General features: G+C 39.8%; 2 protein-coding genes and 1 pseudogene across 3 annotated transcripts in view; 2 read left to right on the forward strand and 1 right to left on the reverse strand.

Moving 5' to 3' along the window:
* The first annotated feature begins 1,281 nt into the window (after positions 1–1,281).
* Positions 1,282–26,339, forward strand: LOC135320356 (protein WWC3-like). Its single transcript, XM_064483438.1, has 4 exons — positions 1,282–1,367; positions 1,990–2,454; positions 20,016–20,125; positions 21,605–26,339. Exons 1-4 carry the CDS (start codon positions 1,282–1,284, stop codon positions 21,847–21,849), a joined length of 906 nt encoding a protein of 301 aa, XP_064339508.1. The 3' UTR covers positions 21,850–26,339.
* LOC135320458 (zinc finger RNA-binding protein-like) lies at positions 16,535–17,462 on the reverse strand (annotated as a pseudogene).
* Positions 21,731–27,501, forward strand: part of LOC135318472 (protein WWC3-like) — a 57,757-nt gene continuing 51,986 nt past the window's right edge. The window contains exon 1 of one of the 2 annotated variants that reach the window (XM_064483425.1): positions 21,731–21,808. The gene's annotated coding sequence lies outside the window, so the exon portion shown is untranslated. The remainder of the gene's footprint in view (positions 21,809–27,501) is intronic. The other variant, XM_064483424.1, reaches the window with a different exon arrangement.

The raw sequence follows: 27,501 nt of genomic DNA on the forward strand, positions 1-27,501 counted from the left end.
TGTGGAATCATAAAACAACAACAAAACGAAAAACAACTGGATCATAAATACAGAGAACAGACATCAGGGCATGGGAATTGGGTTAAATGGGTAAATGGAGTCAAAAGGTACAAACTTCCAGGCACAAAATAAATAAATCATAGGGATGTGATGTACAGCATAGTGACTACAGTTGATAATACTGTTTTGCATATTTGAAATTTGTGGAAAGAGTAAATCTTAAAAATTCTCATCTCAAAAATTCTCAAGAAAACAATGTAACGATGTACGGTGGTTGATGTTAACTAGATTTATCATGCTGATACATTTCCCAATATATACAAATATGAAATCATTTTGTTGTTTACCTGAAGCTCTTATGTCAATGATACTTCAATTAAAAATAACAAAGCCATATCGCTACACCTTCCTGGCATAAAGTATTGCACTCAGAGCTCTTGAATTAGTTTGCTAGGACTGCCTGGTACCACAGACTTCAGTGGCAAAACAACAGAAATTTGTCTTATTATCATTATACAGGGTGGAAGATAAGGCCCAGGGTGCTGGCAGGGTTAGTTTCTTCATTTGTCTTGCAGATGGACATCCTTTTGCTGATATGTTCTCTGTGTATACACAACCCTGCATGTACAAACTTCCTCTTAAAGGGGCCATTCAGATTGAATTAAGAGCCATTTTAAGGGCCGCATTTTAACTTAATCACAGCTTTGAAGACCTTTCCTCCAAATATCCTTTCAATCCTATATTCTGGGGATTGGTACTTAGAACATGTGAACACAAGAGGAAGGGGATAAATATGACACACTCCTTAGTTCATAACATGATCGGAGCATTAAGAAGCTGAGAGATTTAGAGGAGGAAAGAGTCCAAAGATCTGTGGCTTGTTTCTCTAGGTTTGATATTTGAGTGAAAAGTAAATTACCATCAAAGTCTAAACATTTTAGGTGTTCACCTAATTCATTGCCCAGCAGTTTCTTAGTCTGATCTGCGTTCAAAATTAGTGGGCTCCCACAGTTTGGAAGATGGAAGAGTCAGGGACAATCAGGAGGCTCCATATAGAGTGAAGACCAGGATCGGCCGTTTTAGGACTGTTCTGATGGGCACATGAGGTAGTGAGTTGTCCACATCCACACTTCTAGGTGCGTCCTCCCTGTTTCAACCAGGAAAACCCGGTGCAGTTTCCTTTTCAAGCTACTAAGCTCTCTAGCCTTCCCTCAGGCTATTTATTCACTTTTGAGCGGCCAGGTTGGGTAACCAGGCTACGCAGGGCGCACCCCCCGCCCCATGCCGTCATCTTTCACCGCTTACATAAGCACAGTGGAGGGTCCCACGGTTTTGGGCTTAAGAGTCCAGTGCAGTGCTGAAGTGAGGTGAGTGCCTTCTTTCTCTGGAATTGTTTAGGTCGCTGATTCAGCCCCAGGTTATCTATCAGGTGGCTGCGTGTGGGAAGTAGGTCTTAGCTAGGAAGGGAAGAGGAAAGAGCGCAGGGAAAAGGAATATGAAGGGAAAGTGGAGGAAAGAAAGGAAACGTTGGGAAGGTGATTGCAGAAAGGAGAGAAAGAAGAGCAGTGGCGGTCGGCAGAAATAAAAGGGGTGGAGGGAACAGGAAAAGAGATTGGAGGAAAAGCAAGTAAGGAAGACTGTACAAAGAGTGGAGGGGTAGGTTAGGAATAACTGAAATAAGTGAAGAGGAAGATCGGGAAGAACAGCAGCAGACGGGCAAAGACGGAAAGTGAAGACCTGAGGCAGCACTAGGAAGCGACTGGTGCCTGAGGAAGAGTATAAAGCCGCAAGAAGTCTGTGGGAGGAGCTAGTGGGTAGAGGAAGGAAGTGGGGTATAATGCTTACAACATCCCACCTACGGTCTGGCCGCGAACAAGACTAACATGGCCGTGCATTCCTTGGGAATGGAGGGACCGTCAGGATGGGCTGTTGCGCGGGCTTCGAGACTGTAGCTTCGCAGAAGTGACGACAACCATCTGGCCCAAGCAGAGTGGGCGGCAGGCGGGCGCCGGTGCACGGGCGCCGGGCGGAGGATGTACCGGGCGCGGCGGGCGGCTCCCCGCGGCCGCCCCCGCGCCCCGGGCGCCGGACCTTAGTGCTGGCGGAGGAGGCGGCGCGCGTGGGGCGGCCGGGCGGCGGCGGTGGCGGCGGCGGGGCCCGTGCCGTCAAGCCGTGGCTGAGCGGCGGCCGGCGGCGGCGGCGGCGGGGACAGACGCGCGAGGCCCCGCGGGAGCCGCCGCCGCCCGCGCAGCCCCAGCGGGAGCCGCCGCCGGCCGCGGCTCCCACCGCGGTCCCCGCGCCCCCCGCGCCCTCCGCGCCACCGCCGCCGCGGGCCCGAGAGAGCGCCGAGCTGCCGCTGCCCGCTGGCTGGGAGGAGGCGCGCGACTACGACGGCCGTGTCTTTTACATAGACCACAACACGCGCCAGACATCGTGGATCGACCCGCGCGACCGGTAAGGGGGGCGCGGGCCCGGGCTGGGATTGGGGCGCCCCATCCTTCGGGCCCAGGGAGAGGACACCGGGAGGCCTCTGGGTCTGGGCGAAGATCGTGCGTCCCCGGGGCCCGGGCGAGGATCCGTGCGCCCCCATCCCACGGGCCCTGGCCGGGAATCAAGGCGAACCCTCTCCCGGCCTCGAGGCCCCGGATTGCGGAGCCCCGCTTCTCCGGCCTCCACCGCGGGCGGACACTCTGACTTGGTCCCCTCGTATCACCCGCTGACCGATGCCTTGGGAGCTGGGCGCCTGGAATTTCCTCTCCAGAGGCTGACAGATGGCCCTCTCTTCCTTTTTCCGCCACTGCCTCGCCCATCCCTGCTGGGCCTCTGTGGCCCACCGCCCCCGGTCCCGCGGTGGCCAGATGAGCTGTCATGTGGGTGCACAAACTTGAGCCCCATCTTCGTGGTGTGGGTTCCTTGTCTGGCTGGCTCAGCCTTATTTCCATTCGAAGACTGTGCCAGATGGGACACTTAAGGGATTCTCGATTCTTTAGGGGTAACCATCATGGTTACTCTTTAGCGCCTTAAAAACTCAGTTACAGTTCTGACGGAAATAGCCTTGTGTACTCTGGCCAGAATGGACTGATTAGACCCATATGCTTTTGGGATAAATGGAAAACGTAAGTTGTATTTTAGGTGCCCTTTTTGTGCAACATACGAAGAGAACATTATCGTATTATTCATGTAAGTAAATCCTATGGAGTGAAAAAGGGAGTCTTCTAAAAGCACTACCAGATTGAGATGAATTAAATTCATGTAATGAGGTTTTTCCTTAACTTTTTGTTCGATAGTCTGCTGATTTCAGTGGGTCAGCTGCTTTTGGAGAGATGCATTTTTTTTGTGAAGTTGGATTTATGTTGAAACCAAGCTTTTTCAGTGATTACGTGGTATCTTGTCCTGTCTGGAGCAGCTTCTTCCCACACTGGGCCTGAGTGCCAGAAAGCAAATACTTAAAGCTTCCCAGTGATTTTAAGACTTGGAAGGCCCCGCGTGGTGACATCGCTCCTGCTTCCTCCTACCTGTACAGGAAAGTCAGCGCTTGCATGGCACTGGCGCTTGAAAATCAGCTTTTGAGGAGGGAAGCTGCTGAATTACTATTTGAAGATTTCTCTGGGTTCAGATGGGGAAAAGCAAAGAAAGGCAAAAGCATCGTGATTCCTAACATTCTCATGGAACACTGCAAACTTACGGACTCAGATGAATCCTAGCACAACTTTGAAGGATTGTAAGATACGTAGGTACTTTGAAAATCGGATGACGTCATATAATTTTAACCACAGTCTAGGGTCACAGATGTCTGATCAAGTCTTAGATAGTTCTGAAGTTTCTAAAGCTGCTTGGGACGTCATGCTGTGTGTCTGTTAAAAACCCTGACAGCTGGAAAATGAACCAATTCATTCACTAAAGCTTATTTTATGAGGGTAACATAAAACAGTTTGGTTATATTAGAATGGAGAGGCATAATGAAAATACGAATATGAAAATTTCTGTTTTAATGATAAAACAAGGAACTTAAGTGAACAGACTATAGAAATTAGCTTGTATAATCTTCAGTAATATGTAACTCATACACATTTCCTGTGTTCCTTTTTATACAGATTAGTTTGTGTTATTGAATGACTTTTCATATTTTGTTTTCAGACATCATTTAGTTACAGATTTTTAAAAAAGTACTGCTTAAATGCTAAAATACCACTCCGGTCAACACAAGTGAATATTTTGCATTTTTTTCTAAAGTAAAAATACATGAATACTTTTATGAGACGATATTTTTAAGAACTGAAAATTCAAACATTCAGCAGTATGAACTTCATTTTCCATCATACCTTGCCTGAATTATGGCTTGCCAAAAATTCTTACGTGGAGCCTTCAGAAGGGTATTATATATGTTTTTCCTCTTTCAAAACAGAAAATTGTCACTTTTTGTAGATGACTGTCCTTTAAACTTTTAATTAATTTTTATTATGTAGAAATAAAATGTAGAAATAAAGAAGAAAAAGAAAGAAATAAAATAAACTGCTTCTAAATGCAGTGTTTGCTCCATTTGCATCTAACATATTAAACCTTTTAAGGTCAGGTTTGATTTATGCAAAAGCTTGTGCTCAAAAAATGAGGACTGTCACGTCTCTTCAGCAAATGGTGTTGGGAAAACTGGACAGCAGCATGTAAAACAATGAAGCTAGAACACTCCCTTACACCATATACAAAAATCAACTCAAAATGGATTAAAGACTTAAACATAAGACAAGATACAATAAACCTCCTAGAGGAAAACATAGGCAAAACATTATCTGACATACATCTCAAAAATTTTCTCCTAGAAGAAATAAAAGCAAGAATAAACAAATGGGACCTAATGAAACTTACAAGCTTCTGCACAGCAAAGGAAACCAGAAGTAAAACAAGAAGAAAACCTACGGAATGGGAGAAAATTTTTGCAAGTGAAACCGACAAAGGCTTGATCTCCAGAATATATAAGCAGCTCATATGATTCAATAAGAAAAAAATAAACAACCCAATCCAAAAATGGGCAGAAGACCTAAACAAGCAATTCTCCAAGGAAGACATACAAATGATCAACAGGCACATGAAAAAATGCTCAATATCACTAGTTGTCAGAGAAATGCAAATCAAAACTACAATGAGGTATCACCTCACACCAGTCAGAATGGCCGTCATTCAAAAATCCACAAATGACAAATGCTGGAGAGGCTGTGGAGAAAGGGGAACCCTCCTACACTGCTGGTGGGAATGCAGTTTGGTGCAGCCACTATGGAAAACAGTGTGGAGATTCCTCAAAAGACTAGGAATAGACTTACCATATGACCCAGGAATCCCACTCCTGGGCTTGTATCCAGAAGGAAATCTACTTCAGGATGACACCTGCACCCCAATGTTCATAGCAGCACTATTTACAATAGCCAAAACATGGAAACAGCCTAAATGTCCATCAACAGGTGACTGGATAAAGAAGATGTGGTATATTTATACAATGGAATACTACTCAGCCATAAAAACCGACAACATAATGCCATTTGCAGCAACATGGATGCTCCTGGAGAATGTCATTCTAAATGAAGTAAGCCAGAAAGAGAAAGAAAAATACCATATGAGATCGCTCATATGTGGAATCTAAAAAACAAAAACAAAAACAAACAAACAAAAACAAAGCGTAAATACAGGACAGAAATAGACTCACAGACAGAGAATACAGACTTGTGGTTACCGGGGGGTGGAGGGTGGGAAGGGATAGCCTGGGATTTCAAAATTGTAGAATAGATAAACAAGATTATACTGTATATAGCACAGGGAAATATACACAAAATGTTATGATAACTCACAGAGAAAAAAAGATGACAATGAGTGTGTATATGTCCATGAATGACTGAAAAATTGTGCTGAACACTGGAATTTGACACATTGTAAAATGATTTTAAATCAATAAAAAATGTTAAAAAAAATGAGGACTGTCACAAAACAACCGACAGGAAAGAAGGTAAATAAATGACAGTTTTTTTTTAAAGAAAATGAAAACATGGAGGCGTAGATTAATGAAGTAGGCTAGGTGAAAGTTGTTGCTGACATAAAGTATTATTTTATATTTAAACAAATTGTAATTGCATAAACTATACTACTTAAAGCAAAGTACTGTATAATTAAAGGTTAAGATTGTAAAGAAAATCTTTTGGAATTTTAGTCATTCCATTCAAGTTGTGTTGGTGTGTTTAACACATTGAATTGATTATTTCTAGCAGATGGTAGGTTGATGAATAATTGTAACAGTATTTTTTAAAAATTGTAGCAAAAAGGATATAAGGAAATTGTTAGGGAAGTGGCAAAAAGCTCAATATTTTAAATCATATTTAAAAATTTCATTGTGAACTACCTTAGTTTTAAATTCATTATGTCTGTAAATTAGTAACTGTGTGTGTAATTTTTGTAGTTGTTTACTGGAAATCATACCCAAGAGTTTGATTAAAACTATAAACTTAATTTACTATTTTTTTTTGGCTTAACATTTCCTTGAGTGGGTCTTGTGTTGTTTACATTTGTGGCACACATACATATTAAGTCAGAGTTCAGTGACTACTTTATAAAAAGATATTTATCATCTGGCAGTATAGGAGAATATTTTTGCTTCTTTTAATAGTGCTTTGAAAGGTTCTTTATATGTATATGCTTTCTGTCAGATTGTTTTCATAGAATGCAATTTTCCTAATTAAATTTCTGTCTGGAGTATCTATCTGTAGCTCCCCTACTGCAGTCATTCTATTGTGCTTTCTTACTGCTGATCTATTACTGTTTGCCTAATACAGGTGCTCTGATGGTACATGCATATTTATAATTGTTAATACATTTGTGATGTATTGATTCTTTTATCATCAAATGATGATCTTCCTTGTCTCTTATTAATAATTTTTTGGCTTAAGTGGCTTTACCTGATATAAGGATAGATATCCCCTCTTTCGGTTTCATTTGCATGGAATATTGTTTTCCATTCCTTTGTTTTGTACCTATGTGTGTCCTTAAAACTGAAATGAGTTTCTTGGTAGATAGAGTTGAGTATCATTTTTCTTTCTTTTTTTTTTGTATTTCTTTTGTCACTTTGTACCTTTTGATTAGCGAATTCAATTGTTTACATTTGGAGTTATTATTGATATTTCAGGGTTACTAGCTAATGTCATCTTTTCACTGTTTTCTGGCTTTTTTTTTTTTTTTTTTTTGTATTTCTGTTCTTCCCTTTTACTTGTCTGCTTTTATGTTTGCCAACTTGTGGTTTTCTATGATGGTATGCTTTTATTGCTTTGTCTTTATCTTTGTGAATGTATTGTATGTTTTTGCTGTGTGGTAACATGAGACTTACATGAAATGTTTTTAAGTTATAACAGTCTCTTTTACAATGATATCAGCTTAACTTTGGTTGAATACAAAGACTATTCTTTGTCTCCTGCCATTGTTATTTTTAGTGTCATAGTTTATTTTGTTTATGTTGTGTATTTGCTAGCTATTATAGTAGCTACAGTTATTTTTAATACTCCTTTAATTTAACTTTTATGTTGCAGTTTAGTGTGGTTAGCAGTCATAAGACAGTTAGGATTTTTTGAATCTAGCTGTATAATTACCTTTACCAGTACATTATATATATACTTTTGTACCTTTTCACATTAATGGTTGTTGTCTTTTCATTTCTGTTTGAACAAAGAACTACTTTCAGCATTTCTTGTAATGCAGGTGTACTGGTGATAAACTCCCTCAATTTGGTTTTCTGGGTAACTCTTTGTTTATTCTGTGTATCTGAATAATAATTTTGCTGGGTGGTGTATTCTTGTTTGACACTTTTTTCTTTCTGTGCTTTGGTTATATGTTATCACACACTCCTGGTCTATAAGGTTTCTGCTAGAAGTCTGCTCACAGCCTAATTAGGGGTCCATTTGTAATTTACAGTTGTTTTTTCCCTTTGGCTTGCTTTTAGGAGTCTGTTTATCTTTGATTTTTGACAATTTCATTATAGTGAATCATGGGGAAGATTATTTTGAATTGATCTAATGGGGTAGTGTCTTATCTTTGTGAGGTTGAGTATTCAAGGGTTCCCCAGATTTGGGAAGTTCTCAGTCATTATTTGTTTAAATAAGCTTTCTGCCCCCTTTTGCCTCTCTTCCCCTTTTTAACTCCGCTGATTCTGACAGTCCTATATATCGTGTAAGGTTTCTTTAGTCTTTTTCATTCTTTTTCCTTTGTTGTTGATTGACTGAGTTTTTCAGAGTTTTCTTTTTTTTCCTTTAACTTACTGATTCTTTTTTTTAACTTCATCTGGTACTGTGTTGTTGTCTATTTCATTCTTCATTTCATTCATTGAATTCCGCTGCAGATTTTCTCTGATTCTTTTTTTTTTATGATTTGTCTGTTGAGTGTCTCATTTTGTTCATGTGTTTTCCTGATTTTTATCTTTCTGTGTTTGTTGTAGTTCATTAAGATTTTGAGACATCTATATTGAATTTCTTATTAGGTATTTTGCATATTTCAATCTGTTTGGGTTTGGTTATTGGAGGATTATAGTCACAGTTGGTCATGTTTCATTGATTCTTTGTATTCTTTGAGTTTAGTGTTGCTGTTTTTGAATTTGAAGCAGTGTAATCTCCTCTAATTTTTACTAGCTGCCTTTTGGTGGAAATAGGTTTTTTTTTTTTTTTTTTGGACCTGATTATACCTGCTCCACACTTCTTGCTTTGACATGGGGCAGAATTCTTAAACTTTGTATCTTCTCTTGATCTTATAACATACTAGGTCAACTGCTTGAAACTTCTCTTTCATTTTCTTGATGGCAGTATAGCACTAATAATGTTTTTGTTTGATTGTTTTTTGGGTCTTATCTGTACATCCTTTCCTATTTTCTGTGCACACCTTTTCTGTGCCTGAGCTCTCACAGCTACCCTCAGAAGTACACACAAGGAACCAGCTATAGAATTGGGGAGAGGTGTGATTTTGGCATTTGGAGTGTTGGGATTGCCTTTGGGCTCCTTGTGGGGATCTTCAGGTGGTGTTTTCTCAGTGCTTTGTGATGGACTTCCTGTTGGCCTCCAGAACACTGTCAGTAGGAAACATGTCCATTTAAGCTCCTCTGATGGTCTTGTTCTTTCCTGAATTTCTTTAGCAGAGTGCTGTACAGTTGGGGAAGGCAGATGCCAAATTACTTTTCATTCTTTTCCCCTCAGTTGGATTGCTGACTTCCTCTAGGTCTAATTGTGCTGCCTAGGGGAGAGGGGTGATGTTGGCAAAATTCTACCCACCCATTCCAACCTGCATATATATATTTTTTTTCCTTTGATGGAAAGCTGGAACTTCTCTAGATGTGTAAGATGGACTTACACATCTCACCCGTGGGTGACTGCCCAAGTTAGTCTTCTGCAGATCTTCCTCGACTGTAGTCAGTAAGGGCTGGGGTCAGTTGACAGTATTCTGTTGTTTCCACAGCCTGTAACAAGGTCTCTCTACCTGTTACGTGATCCTGAGGTGTGCAGAATTCTACAACTCCCACAGAGGCACTTTTTTTCATGGATGGATGCATAAGTTTAGATGATAATAGGGGACAAAAACAAGGGATGTGTTATGCCACCATGATGCTATTATCACTTCCAAGGCTTCATCTTGTTTATCACTTGATTTCTTGTGATCTTCTGAAGTGTTGTACAGACCTTTATGATATTCTGAAGCCCTCATGAAATACCTTCCTTGTCAATTTGTTCTTTGTGGTAGAGCATAGGAAATAGCTATTCTGTTACGTCATGTGTTAGCTGTGTACTAGTTTTGCAAGCAGAATAATGATCATTAATGTGTAATTTAGTGTCAAATAGTAACCGTAAACTCATGTACTATCTTGTACAGAGGTCTTGGGGTAACTATTTAGCTATTTTCCTTTCTTGTTCGTTTGCTGATTTTTGCAGCTTTTATTTTTTAGCTAGGAGTATATTTTCCCATCTTCTTTACACATTACAGCTCATCAGGGGAGCTTTAGAAATCCTGATGCTCAGGTGCCTTTCTCCTCCAGATTGACCGTATCAGTTTCTTTGAGAATGGGGCCCAGGTATTTTTTTTGTCTTCTCCTGGGAATTTGAATATGCAGGAGGGTGACAACCATTTTGTGCTAGGGTTAGAAAAAAGTAATTTAGGAGGTTCTAGTGTTTAGTAAATATAGTGTAAAAATCTTAAAATTCAGAGATCTTATGCATTTATTCCTTTTTCTTTATGGGTAGGACAAAGATTTTTTTTATCTACTTTAGAACAAGCTTTCAGTCCTGTAAGCAGTTGTACAGGCTTCTATGCTGCCTAAATTGGAAGTTTTTCCTCCTGTTAAGTTCTAAAAACTTGTTTGCAGTCTATGTCCATTGTCAGTATGAGTCAACAAAACTTACCCAGAAAGACCTCATACTTCTTCAGTCACCAGTTCTTGGTCTTGTTCAGGTGTTGTGACTTCTGTTCATCAGTGTCCGAACCATCTGAGAACCAGTAGGATCCTTGGTGAAGTAGAGCCCCCAGGAAGTGTGCTGGTCTTCTTATGTACCTCCTAGATTGTTTTGTCTTTGGACACTTTTTTTCTTTGCTGGAGGAAAGAAAATCTTGCTAACATCTTTCTCCCTGGAGGACAGGCCTGCCTTCAGAAAATCATGATATAGATGAGAAATTGGCTTGGTTGGTAAAGAATGGGGACAGAGGATGTGGTAGGTCTTCCAGGATATTTCATGAAGCTCTGCAGTATACTGAAGTGCCTTTCTTCCTTCTAAGGATATATCTATCTAAGAAGAGTTGTTACATAAGGAAGGAATGATCTGGGAGCGCCATGGCTTCCTGAGCCCTATTTTTCTTAAAATTTAGACTTTGGGAACTCCATCAAATTCTGTGTGCCCTTTTCTCTCTTTAGTCTGTCCTCTTCCAATTGTTCCTTGACTACTAATTGGCTGCATTCTGATTTTTATGTAGTATCAGTTTCTGAATTGGCCTGATGAATTTAGCAAACAGTTCAATGAAGGCTTGTTGTTTGTGAGGGCTCTGACTTGAAAAGATGAGTTAGAGAAACAGCATCTTTTCTTTCAAGGAACTCACAGACTGGTAGGGGAGGCAGCCATGTCAAATAATGATTACACTACAAAGTGGTAAGTGCTGTCAATAACAGAAAAATAGTGATCCTTTTTACCCCTTCTACCTCCAGACTCCAGAGGAAGGATGAACAATCCAACCCTCTCCAAATAATGTCTGTGCTTGGTTCATATGTTCTGAATCACTAAAGATGCTCACATAATCAAGTAAGATAAATATTCAGACTTTTCACAGATTCTGATTGTTTCTCTCCTTTTTTCCGATCTCCAAATAGGTCAGCCATCTGACTTTTAAAAAACAGCTCAAAATCTCAGTTGTTTAACAGAATAGAAGTTTCTTGCTCATGTCATTTCAGTATGGGCCATGGGTGTGGGGAAGGGACTTTCCATACTGTGATCCATGGAGTCATTCAGGGACCCAGGCTTCCTCCATGGTTTGGCTCTCCCAAGTAGTCACTCTTTGCTATTGTCTTAGTCCATCCATGCTGCTATTTGAAAATATCACAGACTGGGTTGCTTACAAACAACAGAAAATTTTCCCTACACTTATGGAGGCTGAAAGTCTAAGATCAAGGTTCCAGCATGGTAAGGCTCTGGTGAGGGCCTTCTGTCTGGTTCAGAGCCAGCAGTTCCTCACTGTGTCTTCACAAGGTGAGAGGGTGGGAGGGAACTGTCTGGGGCCTTCTCTATAAGGGCACTAATCCCATTCCTGAGGGCTCCACCCTCATGACTGTGACACTTCCCAAAGGTCCTACCCCCCATACCTTCAAATTGGGCAATAAGATTTCAACATACAAATTTCGAGGGGGACACAGATATTTAGACCATAGCAACCTTCCTCCGCTGTGCTGTTTGTTTTTGGCCGTCAGGCAAAGGACATGAGAGAACATGGAGGGTCCTGCAAGGAGCTTACAGGACAAGCTTGGAAGGGGTATACATTATCTCTGCCTACAGCCTGCCGGCCATAGCCTGGTCACATGACTTCACTCAGCCGTGCAGGAAGCTGGGAAATGTGATCTTTCTATGTGCCCAAGAGGAAAACGAAGTGGGGGTTTTGTAGAAATGTTAGCATTATTACTAATCCATTACTTTGGGTAATGAATGCCGATTTACAGGAGGTAGCATCTAAATACTGGCTCAGCTGATCAAGCAGGACTGTTTTTATCATGACTATTGAAAGACGCATTTGGCCATGATTCTTAGTGTTTTGTGAGCTGATTGATATCCTCATTGGGATTTCAGTAACATTGACTTTTAACTCAGTTGAGTTGACTGCGATCAGGTTCTCCCATCTCCTTTCAGGCTTGCTGACCCATTTCTCCACTGTGAAAATTAGTGCCCTGCAGAAGATGCTAGGACCTGGCTTTGCAAACAGATGTTCAGGAAGGCAAGTGCGTCCCTAAGTAACGTTTGAGAATGACACCTAGACAAAGCCCAGTGACATGTCCCTGGTTGAGGCATAAAGGATGGTGGCAAAACTTGGGGATCCTGAAGCAATGAGCCTGGTGATAGGCCCATTGTGTTGTATTTATTTATTTTTATTTTGTTTGGTTGTGTTTTATTTTGTTTGGGGAGAGGAGGTTATTAGGTTTACTTATTTACTTATTTATCTTGATGGAGGTACTGGGGATTGAATCTTTCATTCCCCCTATCCAACTTGTTAGCACCTCTCACCTTTCCCCTCCTGCGCCAGAGTCATCATTTTACTGTCTCTGTAGTTTTGCCTTTTCTAGAACATCATATCATGGGAATTGTGCAGCATGAAGAGTTTTTAGATTGGCTTATTTCACTTTGTAACATGCATTTAAGTTCTTTTCATGCCTTGATAAAACTCATCTCTTTTTGGCACTGGATAATATTTCATTGTCTGGGTGTAACAAAGTTTATTTATTCATTTATTTATTGAAGGACATTTTGGTTGCTTCTAGGTTTTGTCAATTATGAATAAAGTTACTATAAACATCCTGTGCAGTTTTTTCTATGGGTATGTTTTTAAATCTTTTGGGTAAATATTAAGAGTAAGAATGGTGGATCGGCATGTTTAGTATGTTTCATTTTGTAAAAAATTGCTGAACTGTCTCCCAAAGTGGCTGCATCATTTTGTGTTCCCACTAGCAGTGGAAGAGAGTTCCTGTTGCTTCATATCCTCAGCAGCATTTGGTATTAGAATTCCAGATTTTGGCGATCCTGATACCTCAGTGTTGTTTTAATTTCCATTTCCTTGAAAACATACGAAATGGGAGGGGCACCTTTTCATGTGCTTAAAATTTTAAATTTTATTTCACATACTTCTTTAATGATTTTCCTTTCTGATCTATATTATTTATTCTTTACATGTCAAATCTAAAATTATAATTTTAAAAGTCTATTGAAAATGATAATGTCATGCATTTTTGTTACCAATTACGCAGAGGCTTTAAAACTGTTGCAAAACCATATAGTATATATTAGCTTGTATACTGCTAGTGCACAACTAACAGCAAACGTGATTAGATTAACAGAAATCTGTGTTATTTGCATCTTTATATATCACATAGAGAGACAAAATGCCACTAGATCTGCAGAAACATTCAGTTCTGAGCACTTACATGGCAGGATAACTTTTTGTGTTATAACCCGTCACATACAGAATAACAAAACAAAAGAAAAAAATTCTGCAGCCTCATGTTACAAAAAACATACTGCTGGAAAATATTAAGAAGGGGTAAAGGATATCTATAATGCAAAGTAACAACTAGTGTCCAAGAACAAACAAACCTCTAAATAAAAATATCAAATTACACATAGCAACTGAAGCACAAATACTTCATTAAGAACAGTAAAGATTTAATAGGACTGGTTAATAAAACACACAAATGTAGATGAGCTAGGGCAACCAGTAAATAAAACCAAAATAATGGGGAAAAAATCAGAACCACTGTTTTCCCCTAGTTGGAGTACAATTTTTTTTGAGTGTCTTTCCGTTCATATAATACCTAACACTGTACATTAAGATTTTAATGTCATAGAAAAACTTGTTTCTTCCTTATTATTCTTTAAATCCTTGATAATCTTTTCAAAGGAGACATTATGATGAATGAAAATCAGCCAGGGAATGGGCACTTGTTTTTATCACTGCAGATTTACAGAACCTTTTAAAAAAGTTACGATCTTTTTTCCTCTCGGCTTCAAATCCATCAACTCCATTGCTATCTGTTCTTTTTTCCTATTATTGTGGATGTTAAAGCCTAAAACTTTGGCTCACTTGGGGTAGTGGATCCAAGCCTAGAACTTTGTGTATCTTGTGGAATGCAAGGAGTCTCAATGCATATTGCACACTGGATGTGATGTCTTCACACTGCTGCTCAATCATTGTTGTCAAGGTATCAAAGGGATACTTCCCACATGGATCCGAAAGTCCAGACTTTCTTTAAGAGCCAGACTACCTTTAAGAATACGCCTGAAGAAATGCAATCAAAAACTCTTCTCAGTGCATCTTCTTCAGGGCTCTGAGGACTAGCAGCAGTACTGATTGCTTTCTCTGTGAATAACTCCATGGCCCCACTTGGAAAATCAGACCAAATTGGAACTCACTGACAGAGGTCCTGGAGGATACATATGATAATCACACAGGACTGCAGACTAACTCTAGCCTTGAACCACTTAGTGTGGTGTAGAACAGCTAGAGCATCAAGGCATTTTTGCCTCTCCAAGACATCTGGTGGGTCTTTTACTATACCTGAGGTTACATCTCCTACCCTCATGTTCTCTTCTCAGATAATTGGAGATGTCTGGATGATAGTGATTTACATTTTGGGTTCCACACATGAATTGAAAATTATTCCCACTTCAGAAACAGCGCATTTTATGTCATACTTCTCAGGACTTATAATAGCAATCTGTTTGGGTATGTTTTCTGCACTACGGTTTAATAATGACTTTGAAGGTTTCTCTGAACACAGACAAACAAGGTGGACATTTCTGTCTCCTTGGAGAAATAATCCTTTTGACAGTACTCCCACTCACAAAAGTGCTTATAAAGTTCTGTCCACCCTCTTTTTTTTTTTTTTGTCATCTCCCTCTTTGCTCTTGATTTTGTCGTATTCAAAGTGTCTGAAACAAGTTTTAAAGCATGTTCAGAGATACAAACAATTTTCTGAACTGCTTATAATTCCTCTTCAATTGGACAAATGGTTGCATTAATTACATAAGGGTCATCAGATGAATCAGGATGGCATAACAGTGTGGGCCCTTGTAGCTGAGAAGGTGTGCCTGGTCAGACTCCTAGAAGGCCTACTGGCCATGGGGGACCATGAGGATAGGCCCCATTAGGCATTTGGCAGCAATCACCCCAATGATACTGTTCTTCCTACATTTTTCTCCAGTATATGTCCTCCTCATAATGTCTCATTTCACTTTCCTCTTTTCTTTTTGTGCAGTACTCCTCCTTCTGAATTTGCTCCCTTATTTTCTCTTCTTGAATCTTTCTTACTTAGCTATGAGGTTTTACTTCTACTTACAAGTCTAGATTTACTTTTTTTTTTTTTTAATATTGAAGTCTGTGTCTTTATGCTTTTAAGTGCATCTACTTAGCATTGGGATCATGAAAGCTGCACCTGCATAATTTGCAATGGAAGTGAATTATTTTTCTTTCATCATTTCATACCTTCTCCACATAATCATGGCCCACTGGCTGCACATCACTCTGCAAAGTAGCAAGAGATGGGAAGTGTGACTGGTTCTAATAACACTGTGTCTGGCTTGACTTCTGGAATCTGTACAGAAGTGACAACAGTGCTTTTAACACATTCACTTTTACGTCTTCGGTTTTATTTCCTGTTGATTGCAATTTGTTACCTTCAGTTTATTTTGGGTGTAGATGTCTTCTTGGCAGCCATATTCGCAGGCACTGCTGATACTTTAGTGTTGGTTTTGCCATTGAGATGAGATTCCTGTAATTGTAAGACCTTTCACTGAAGAGGTTACAATTGATGATATATTCACAGTATGACTGCTTGCTGCAGTGCTTGGAGAGGCAGTCGGTTTTGAAGCAGACACAGCTGTTGAAAAAGTAGCTTGGCTAACAACATTTGGTTCTGTTGAAGGAATGGGTTCTTCCCATTTGTCCCCCAGTTTTGTCTGTAGTTTAACCTCTTTCATTTGATGCTTAGCACCATGAATGTGGGCAGCATAGGGCATCATCTGCTTCTACAAGACACACTGCAGAGCTCACACTATAGCTGATTCAGAAAGACAGAAACATGAGTAGAGTTGTTGTTGGTGCTGATATTCTGTGAGGCTTTCAGTGTGGCTTCTTTTCTTTTTTTTCCCCCAATGTTTCTGTCTTTCTGAATGCTCTTTATGTCTTTAGTCCAGCACACCCCAACTTATGGACATCATAATAGTGAATCTTGGGTGGTTTGGAAGGCTGTTTAGGTTTCAGTTATTTATTTTGGAATGCTGCATTTTTAGTAAAGGTGGTCCCTGTCCAGGCAGCTGTTGCAGCAGCAGGAGCAGTAGCGTCAGCTGATGCTACTGCCTGTTTCTATTGCTGCTGTTGTTAGTAGTAGGAGGATATAGCCGAACAAACTTCTGTTTCGTAACCTGAATAAGACATACCAGATGAGTAGCTGCTGTCATACTATAAGTAGCGCTCCAGGTACAGGATGGGACCACAGTAGTTGTGGCTGCTACTGGCTGTAAGATGGAGGGTACAGGACAAATGGAGAAAGTAGTGGTACCTGGACTTGGTGTGGCTGGTTTTATGACTGTCACTTGTCCCTTGTTTCCTGGACTTGTGTATACTGAGTTGCACCTTGGCTGTAATGTGCTTTAGGGGCTGTCTGATAGTAGGTCTCAGCAACAGAAGGCTGAGGCTGGGCAGCAGCAGCTACAGCAGCAGCACTTGCTATCGGTTGTTGGTAGTGCTGCTTACTATTACAATGTACCGCAGGAGCTCTAGATCTTACATATGACTGTTAGTCCTGGTAGTTTTGTGTAGTAGCTGGGGGGGATGGGGAGGTAGAGGTACTTCTTGTTGCCTCTGGATATAATCATAGTTGGTTGCTGTGTGTTCAATGGGGTAACCTCTATAAAGCAACAACAGCTACTGGAGCACGGCCTGCCAACTGAGAGTAGGCTCCACCTGAGACTGGCTCCTAGCTATGCTGGGCTGCAGCCACTGCTGCCACCCTTCACTGGGTGAATCCAAAGTAGTTACTGGTTGCCATTTTGGCATGTTCCCCTGGACTGGGCACAGAGGTGAAAGAAACCACAGGGCATACGGGAACCATGGGCTCCATTGCTGCTGCTGAAGTTTAAACTCTAATGTGCTGCTTCCTTCCTCTGCCCAGCTCCTCCTCAGTGGAGAATACACTGCTGCCTCCTGCTACACTGCACAGGCCTGACTTATATTATTTTCCTCCCCTCTAAAGGAGTGCTTTTTACCTTGAGCTTTATTTAGTTATAATTGACACATAACACTGAGTGAATTTTGGGTGTACAAAAGAATTAGATCCCCAAAACTTCGTTCTGGAAGTTTGGACCCTTTGACCAATAGCTCCCCATTTCCTTTTACCCTCTGGCTCCAGACAGCCACCATTCTCTTCCCTGTTTCTATGAGCTGCTGTTTTTAGATTCTGAATGTAAGTGATATCAAACAATATTTGTCTTTTCTCTGTCTGATTTATTTCACCCAGCATAACACTCTCACAGTCCATCCATGTTGTTGTAAATAGCAAGATTTCCTTTACTTAATGTGTACATAACACTTCATTGAATGCACATACCAAATTTTATTTAACCATCATTCATTGATGACCTTTTTACATGTTTCCTTCTCTTGGCTACAGTGAGTAATACTACACTGAACATATGAGTGTGTATCTCTTTGAGATTTGATTTTATTTCCCTTTAATATATACCCAAAAGTGGGATTGCTGCATCCTGTGGTAGCTCTGTTATCTTTTTTTTCCTGTGTATTTTGACATGCTCCACTCATTTAATTTGCTTTTGTTACTTATGCTTTTGGTGTTAATGTCGAAAAAAAACTGTTGTCAAAACCAGTATCAAGGACTTTCCTTCTTTATTTTCTTTATAGAGTTCCAGGATTTTTGTTCTTAAATTTAACTTAATCCATATTGGGTTAATTTTTGTGAGTAGTGTAATACAGGTGTACAGTTTCATTCCTTTACAAGTTTATTTTCCCAACAACATTGGGAGAGACTGTATCTTTTCTACATTAAGAATTTTTAACTCCTTTGTCAGATATTAGTTGACCATTTAAGCATGTGTTTTATTTCTGGGATCTCTAGTTTATTTAATTGATCTTTATGTTGCTTTTTGTGCCAGAACCATATTGTTTTGATTAGCTTTGAATTTTACATTGAAACCTGGAAATGTGACGCTCTAGCTTTGTTCTTATTTATAAAGAATGCTTTGTCTATTTGGGATCTGTTTTGACTCCATACTTTAAAATTGTTTTTATTCTGTGATTGGGATTTTGGTAGGAATAGCATTGAATCCATAGATGGATTTGGGTGTTGTTATCATCTTAATATTAATTCTTTTGACAGTGTGAATAAGATACATCTTTTAATTCATTTGTATGTTCAAATTTTTTTCAAAGAATATCTTACATATTTTCAGTGCACAGAACTTGATTTCATCGATGATATTTATCACTGTTTTTATGCTGCTGTAAACGATTTGAAAGACACTGTCAGATATTTCATTGTTTGGTATAAAAACACAGCTGGCTTTTGTATGGCTATTTTTTATCCTGCCATTTTATTAGATTCATTAACTTGTTCTAACAGGTTTCTGGTGGAGTATTATTCTTTATATCTCCACGTATCATCTATGATATCTGCACATAGAGAAGTTACTTCTTTTCCTTCTGACTTGGATACCTTTTATGTGTTTATTTATTTTGTTGCCTAATTTGTTCCCCTAATTGTGGGACTTCCAATACTATTTTGCACAGGAGTAGTGAGAGTGGGCATCCTTGTCTTTATCTGATCTTAGAGGAGAAGCTTTCACTTTTCACCATTATGATGTTAGCAGTGATAGCTTTATCATTAAGGCTATACCCAGTTTGTTTATGCTTTTTAGTATGAAAAGGTGTTAAATTTTAAAATATTTTTTACAGATAGAGATTTTAATTCTTCATTCTGTTAATGTGTATCATTTTTTTCTTTTTCTTTTTTTGTTTTAATACTGAAATAGAGTTGATTTACAGTATTACATTTCGGGTATATAACATAGTAATTCAAAAAATTTTAGATGATACTCTTTTAAGCTTATTAAACAAATTTTGGCTGTATTTCATATGTTCATCTTACATTCTGGAGCCTCACGAAAGTTGTTTATTGGCTCTATCTTTTTCTGTCTATCTTTTTCTGTTTTGATTATGTTACTGTATAAAGTTTGCTAATATTTTGTGCTTTTGTAATTTAGTCATGGTTAAAATTGAATTTATTAGGTATTTAATTAGCCATTATTTAAAATGTTATACAGAAATTTATGTAACTTTAAGCCAGTATTCATGTTTAAATTATAAATATTCAAAGTTTCCAGTGGATAAAAATATCACAGGGAATGAGAAGAAAAGTACTCTACTGTTTTAGATAGCACCATTTCTTTTTCATATTATTAAATATAGTTCTTTGAAAAAAAAAATGGTGGTTTAACAGTTTTATTGCAACTGTCAGTATATATTTCACTCTACTTAAAAATTGGTTTTGAGATTTTAATTCTTTTATTTGTGAGTGCACTAATGTAGTTCTTTTTTCCTCTAGAAACTTGTGAACTATATTTTTAATAAAATATTGAAGCAGGCAATTAATTACACTAGTAATACAATTTTATATTAAAAGTTAATTATAGAGTTGATTGTTCGTATGCAAATTTTCTCGAATTTCAAAATTATCTTCATTACTTTACTGTTAGGTTAACAAAGCCATTGACCTTTGCTGATTGTGTTGGAGATGAACTTCCTTTAGGATGGGAAACTGTATATGATAAACAAGTTGGAATTTATTACATGGACCACATAAAAAGTAAGTGAAGTGCCACAATTAATTTTTATGTCATTCACGGAGTGCCAGCTGGAGACCCATTCCTCTCTCAGATTCACATTTTCTCTCTCCCATTTTTGTTCTAGCTGCCCTCAGTGTTCCTGCCATTGTCATTACTACTGGGGACATGAAGTTTCCCTTAGTGTGCTTTCTGTCCTTGGAGTTATTAAGTGTGGGAGAGGCTGGGAGGATGCACAGTGTACGCCGTGTGAGTGTGAAGCTCCTCCCTCACTCGGTCTCATGGCTCCTTGTGTCCCCATAGTGTGATCGGGCCAGGCTGGTGCTTGTAGGACTGACTCCCGCATTGTCACTGGCCGGCCGGCCTCCTCAGTTCAGCGTTAAGGAACCTACATGGTGAGCCTTCCTGTCTCTCTCCAGGCCCGTGGGGTTTCCGATCCATACACTCGGCTTCCCCTTGATTGCAGCTCCTACCTAAGGACTGGGCAGCAGGATGAGTACTGCCGCCCTCCCAGGCGGTTATCCACATGGCACGAGGGCTTCTAGGCGGACCCACTGCCCAGTGGACAGGGTGCAGTGCTCCATGAGGGCAGCCCTCCCCCTGGCCCGGCTGGTGCCCTCATCTGCTTGTGTGTGGTTGTCTGGTCATGTGGGCTGTCTTCCCAGCTACAGGTTGGTCACCCCAGCAGGTGAAAGCTGCTGGGCACAGGGGCACCAGGGTCTCCTCACCAGGGTTTACCTCTCTGGGCCCAGGTGGTGTGATGGTATGGCACAGGCATTTAGCTGACACGACCTTTTTGGAAAGCCTGCCTGCTTGCCACTGAGGCCTGGGACCCATTCTGGCGCATCTGTCGTAAACCCTGCTTGCTCATGTTTTGGACAATTGACTCTGAATTACTTTAGGTCAGTTCAGGTGAGATGTAGCTGGAAGCGAGTTGGAAGGAAAATATGGGGCTTAAGACAGGTTGGAGCCAGAGGTAGGCATGAGTCCTTCCAGGAGCTGGTCGAATGAGAAAGCCAGGGGAAAATGGGGGGATTTATGGCAGGAGGAGACGAGGAAGTCCATGAAGAAGGCAGAAGGACGTGGTCTGGCATGGGGGGAAGGGGAGGGAGCAAGCTAGTCACAGGGACAGCAGAGCTGACAGTAACCAGGTTGGACAAGTCAGGGAGAAGAAGATTGGATGCATCTCTTAGTTTGACAGTGACAAGTTCCTCTGGGTTCATGTCCACCCACGTTTACTGACCGTGTGAACAATTGTCTGACATCATCTTGCCCTCCAAGGAAGTGTTCCATATCTACAGAGCTTTGGTCTCCTCCAAGCGGTGGGAATGTAAATAGAAGATGATCCACACTTTGGGAAGATTCCTTATGCAGACGCTTCCATAATGAACATCCTGGTAGTTAATTAGTTTTCATATCAACCAGTAACATAACTGTGCAATTATTGGTCAACCTAAAGATTTTACTGGAAGTCACTTATGTCCTTACCCTTTTCATTTCAGAGCTTACCCAGATTGAGGACCCCAGAGACCAATGGAGACGAGAGCAGGAACGGATGCTGAAGGAGTACTTAATTGTAGCCCAGGAGGCTCTCAATGCCAAGAAAGAAATCTACCAGATTAAGCAGCAGCGGTTCAAGCTGGCTCAGGAGGAATATCAGCAGCTGCACAAAATGTGTGAGGACGACACCTGCTCCTATGCTAGCTGTGAGTTGCCTGGCTCCTCCAGTGAGCACGCACGACTTTAAGAGACATCTCTGCTAGGTTATCTGCAAAGCCCGAACTTCACTCTGGAGAGGCAGCTTCATAAAGTTTCTAATCACACACAGACAGGGGATCAGCCTTCCACATGGGAATCGATGGTCATTCACTACCATCCTTTAGCAAATATTTATCAGGTTCCCACCTTGTGCCCAAGCACAGTGATATGGTGGAGCCTAACAGAGGAGAGGTCCCTGCCCTCAGGGAGCGTCCGAGCAGCTGGGGAAGGGAGGACATAAACAAGCACATTTCAGGTCATGACACAAAACAATCTTCTCAATTTTTAAGTTTATTGTTATTAAACTGTAGTGCTTTAAAGTATTTTAGTTTTAGATGTACAACATAGTGATTCAAAATTTATATAGATTAAATTGAGTTAAGTTACTACAAAATAATGGCTGTATTTCCTATGCTGTACAGTATAGCCTTGTAGCTTGTTTATTATATACCTAGCAGTTTGTATCTCTTAATATTCTACCCCTATCTTGCCTGTGCCTCCTGTCTCCCCCAGGTAACTACTATTTGTTTATTATTTGTAGCTGCAAGTCTGTTTCTGTTTTGTTACATTCACTAGCTTGTTTTATTTTTAGATTCCACACACAAGTGATAAAATACAGTATTTGTCTTTCTGCATCTGATTTTTGTCAGTAAGCATAATAGCCTCTAGGTCCATCCACACTGTTGCAAATGGCAAAATTTCATTCTTTCTTATGGTTGAGAAGCATTCCCTTGTATTTACATGTATCTTTTTCATCCCTTCATCTGTTGATGAACACTTAAGTTGCCCCATATCTTGATGACGGTAAATAGTGATGTTATGAATGTTGGGATGTATGTGCTTATTCAACTTAGTGTCTGTTCTTTCCCCTTCCCTCCCTTCCTTCCTCCCTTTCTTCCTTCCTCTCTCCCTCTTTCTCTCTCTCTCTCCCTCTCTTTCTTTCTCCTTCCTTCCTTCCCTTCCCTTTCCCTTTCTTTTTTTCCCTGAACAAACATCCCTAGAAGGGGACATGCTGGATCATATGGTATTGCTATTCTTAGTTTTATGAGACCCTCCATACTGTTTCCACAAAGCCTGAATCAGCTTACATTCCCACCGATGATCCACAAGGATTCCTTTTTGTCCACACTCTCTCCAGGGTTTATCATTTGTGGACTTTTTAACGATGGCCATTCTGTCTGGTGTGAGGTGATACCTCGCTGTGGTTTTGACTTGCATTTCTCCAATAATTGGCGATGGCAGATGTCTTTTCATGTGCCTGTTGATCTTCTTTGGAGAGATGTCTGTTTAGATCTTGTGACCGAATTTTGCTTGGGTTGTTTGTTTTTTTGTTATTATATGAACTGTTTATGTATTTTGGATACTAACCACTTGTCAGCCACATCATTTGCAAACATTTTCTCCCTTTCTGTTGATTGTCTTTTGGTTTTGTTGATGATTTCCCTTGTTGTGCAAAAGCTCATAAGTTTGAGTAGGTCCCATTTGTTTATTTTTGCTTTTATTTCCACTGCCTTAGCAGATAACATCCAGAAAAAAATACCGCTACGATTTGTGTCAGCGTGTTCTTCCTGTGTTTCCTTCTAGGAGTTTTATGATATCTGGGCTTCCATTTAGGTCTTTAATCCATTTTCAGTGTATTCTTGGACACAGTTTTAGAGAATGTTCTAGTTTCTTTCTTTCTTTTTTTTTTTTTTTTACGTGTAGCTGCCCAGTTTTCCCTGTACCACTAGTTGAGGAGACTGTCTCTTTTCAGTTGCACGTTCTTGCCTCTTTTGTTATGGATTAATTGACTGTAAGTGTGGGGGCTTATTTCTGGGCTCTCTGTTCTGTTCCATTGATCTATGTGTTTGTTTTTGAGCCAGTACCATGCTGCTTTGATTACTGTAGCTTGTCGTATTGTATGAAGTCAGGGAGTAAGATACTTCCATCTTTGTTCTTTTTTTTCCCTCAAGATTGCTGTGGAAACTTGGGGTCTTTTCTGGTTCCACATAAACTTTAGGATTATTTGTTCTAGTTCTGTGAAAAATGTCCCGAATATCTTGATAGACTTTGCTTTAAATGTGTAGATTGCTTTGGGTAGTGTGGCCATTTTAATAATATTAATTCTTCCCATGCAAGGACTTGGGACATCTTTCCATTTCTTTGCATCATGCTTAATTCATCAGAGTTCTGTAGTTTTCAGAGTATAGGTCTTTCACCTTCTCAGTTAAATATATTCTTAGATATTGAATTCTTCTTGATGCAGTTTTAAACAGGATTGTTTTCTTGCTTTCTTTTCCTGGCATTTCATTATTAGTGTATAGAAAAGCAAGAGATTTCTGTATAATTAACCTTATACTCTGCAGTCTTGCTGAATTAACTTATTCTAATAGTTTTTTGTATGGAGTTTCTGGAGTCCTCTCCATGGACTATCATGACATGCACGAATAATGCCAGTGTTATCTCCTCCCTTCTGATTTAGATGTCTTTTATTTCTTTTTCTTGTCTGATTGCTGTGGCTAAGACTTTAAGTGAAGTTGTGAGAGTGGGCCTTCTTGTATTATATCTCATTTTAGAGGAAACACTTTCAGCTTTTCACTGTTGAGTGTGATGTTGACTGTGGGTTTGTTGAAAATGGCATTTGTTATATTAAGATAGGTTCCCCCTAAACCAATTTGATGAAAGTTTTTATCATGAATGGATGCTGAGTTTTGTCAGATGCTTTTCCCTTGAGATGGTCATGTGATTTCTGTTAATGTGGTGTATCACATTAATTGATATACATATGTTGAACCATCCTTGTGACCCTGGAATAAATCCCAGTTGATCCTGGTATATGATCCCTTCTTTTAATGTTGAATTTGGTTTGCTGATATTTTGCTGAGGATTTTGCATCTATATTCATCAAAGTTGTTGACCTGTAAGAATCTTCTTCTTCTGCTTCCTCTTCTTCTGTTTTCTGTTTCTTTGTTTGTTTGTTTTGTAGTGTCTTTGTCTGGTTTTAGTATCAGGGTAATGTTGGCCTCAAAGACTGAATTTGGGAGTGTTCCCTCCTCTTCAGTAATTTGGAATAGTTTGAGAGGGATAGGGAATAATTCTTTATATGTTGGTATGGTTCTCCCTTCAAGCCATCCAGTCCTGGGCTTTTGTTTGTTGGATGTTTTTAAAGTTACAACTACAATTTTACTGCTACTGATTAGTCTGTTAAGATTATCTATTATTTATTTCTAATTTTGTTAATTTGGGTCTTCTCTGCTTTTTTCTTGGTGAGCCTAGCAAAGGTTTATCAGTTTCATTTGTCTCTTTAGGAAAAAAAAACAGCTCTTGGTTTATTGATCTTTTTTTTTTTTTTTGTCGGTATCTATAATGTTTATTTTTCCTCTGATATGTATTATTACTTTTTTTCTTTTGAGTTTGTTCTTTTGTTCCTAATTCCTTTTGATAGCAGGTTAGATTGTTTGAGATTTTTCTTTTTGTGGGGGTAAGCCTGAATCACTATGAATTTTCCTCAGAATTGATTTTGCTGTATCCCATAGATTTTTGGGAGGTTGTGTTTTCATTTTGATTTGTCTTGAGGTATTTTTTTAATTTCATTCTTAAATTTGTCATTGATCCATTGTTTTTTAGTAGCCTGTTTAGACTCTGTGTGTTTGTTCTTTTGTCCTTTTTCTTTTTGTATTTGATTTCTAGTTTTATAGCATTGTGGTTGGAAAAAAAATGTGATATGATTTCTGTCCTCTTAAAAAATTTGAGATTTCTTTTGTACCCTAGCCTGTGAACTCTCCTGAAGTATGCATCATGATGTTTTTATGTGGAAAATCCTGTAGTTGTCTATTAAGTCCTGCTGGCCTGTTGTTGCATTTAAGACCACAGATTCCTTGTTGATTATTTTTTCAGATGATATGTCTCCTGAAGTAAGTTGTGTGTTAAAGTCTTCTACTTTGTTTTCAGTCTGTTTTGCCTAATATGATTATTACTTCCCCCATTTTCAAACTTCCATTTGAATAAATACCTTTCACTGCTTAATTTCAGTCCTTGTGTGTGTCTTTAGCTCTGAATTGAAAATCGTCAAGGGGCTTATACCTATGTCCTATTTTTTCATTCATTTAGCCACTTTATGTATTTTATTTGTAGTGTTTGGTACATTGGCATTTACAGTAATTATTGATAGGTATGTACTTATTGCCATTTTTTTTCTTGCTTTTCAAATATTGAGTAGTTCCTTAACATTTCTTTCCTTTCAGGCCTTTGACTATGTTATGCCACTCCATTCTGGCTTGCAAATTTTCTGGAGAGAAGTCAGGTGATAGCGTTATATGCATTCACATTGGTGTAAGGAAGATTTATGTATTTCTTTTAATGTTTTACTCCATTGTTTTTGAGTAACTGTGATTCTAAATAAATGAAAATTTGAGGGAATTTTGACAGCTATTTAAGCTGTATCAGAAATTTATTTCTAGTTGTTTGCAATTCTGACCAATAGAGGATTAAATAAGTTTTCCAGAGAAATGGTTTTATTTTTTGTTGTTTTTCTTCTTATTTATTTGTAGATTAGGAGGTATCACCTGCTCAGATTATTTGGATGTGGTTTTCTGTGTAAGGCTTTCTTCAACTGGAAACAAAGAGGGAACCCCAGCGGAATGGTAGGAGGGGTGTGCTTGCAATATAATCAGGCCTCATACCTCTCAGGTGGGCGATCCACAAGCTGATGAATAATTAAATCACAGAGGCCCTCCCACAGGACAGAGAGTTCTAAACCCTACTTCAGGCTCCCCAGCCCGGAATTCTGTCCTTAGGAGGATGAGATCCCAGGACATCTGGGTTTGAAGGCCTAACTTCAGGAGCCTACAGGACTAGGGAAGACAGAGACTCCATTCTCTTGGGAAACGTGTACAGGATCTCTTAAGCACTGTGTCATGAGGCAGTGACTTCTAGGAACCTGTATCTGACCCAGGGAATGTGTCCTGGGAAGTTAGGGGACAGCTGTGGGTCATTAGGGGAAATAAAAGCTGGTGGCAGACATTCCAGGAGTGTTCAACTACATGAGCTTTCGTGGAGGCTGACATCTTGATTGGATCATTAGCACCAAGACCTAGTCCCATTTAACAGCCTGTAGCCTTATAGGCTGGGCATCCTCAGGCCAAAAAACATTCTGGGTGGGAACACAATCCCACACACATCAGCAGACTTCCTGAGCCACAAACACTGCCTGACATGGCCCTACCCACCAGAAGTCTAGGACCAAGATTCACCCAGCAGTGGGCAAGCACCAGCTCCCCCTGCCCAGCCTCATCCACCAGGGAACATAAACTTCTAGCCCAGCCTCATCCACCAGGGGACAGATAGCAGAAATAAGAAAGCATCAGTCCCAAAGCCCATAAAAGGAATCAACAAACACAGGCCAGACTTTACACTGGGACCGGTCGAACCCTAGTCCTTGGATTATAAAAAGAGGAGTGTACTGCTGGGCATCACCCACAGAGGGCAAACTCTCCAAGGTCGAGAAATGTAACTAAACCTAAATAAAAATACAAATATAAAGACAGACAACATGAGGTGGCGGAGGAATATCTTCTAGCCCAAAGCAAAAGTTAAAATCCTAGAACAAGTAAAGGATGAGGAGATAGACAATCCAACAAAGAGTTTAATGCAATGATGGCCA

The sequence above is a fragment of the Camelus dromedarius genome, chromosome Y (assembly GCF_036321535.1).
Source record: "Camelus dromedarius isolate mCamDro1 chromosome Y, mCamDro1.pat, whole genome shotgun sequence".
Taxonomy (NCBI): Eukaryota; Metazoa; Chordata; class Mammalia; order Artiodactyla; family Camelidae; genus Camelus; species Camelus dromedarius.

Bases quoted from the DNA above. Each gene is read 5' to 3' on its own strand.
- LOC135320356 (XM_064483438.1), top strand. From the start codon at position 1,282: ATGCCGTCATCTTTCACCGCTTACATAAGCACAGTGGAGGGTCCCACG. The intron at 2,455-20,015 runs GTAAGGGGGGCG...CTTTACTGTTAG, and splicing joins TGGATCGACCCGCGCGACCG to GTTAACAAAGCCATTGACCT. The intron at 20,126-21,604 runs GTAAGTGAAGTG...TTTTCATTTCAG, and splicing joins TTACATGGACCACATAAAAA to AGCTTACCCAGATTGAGGAC.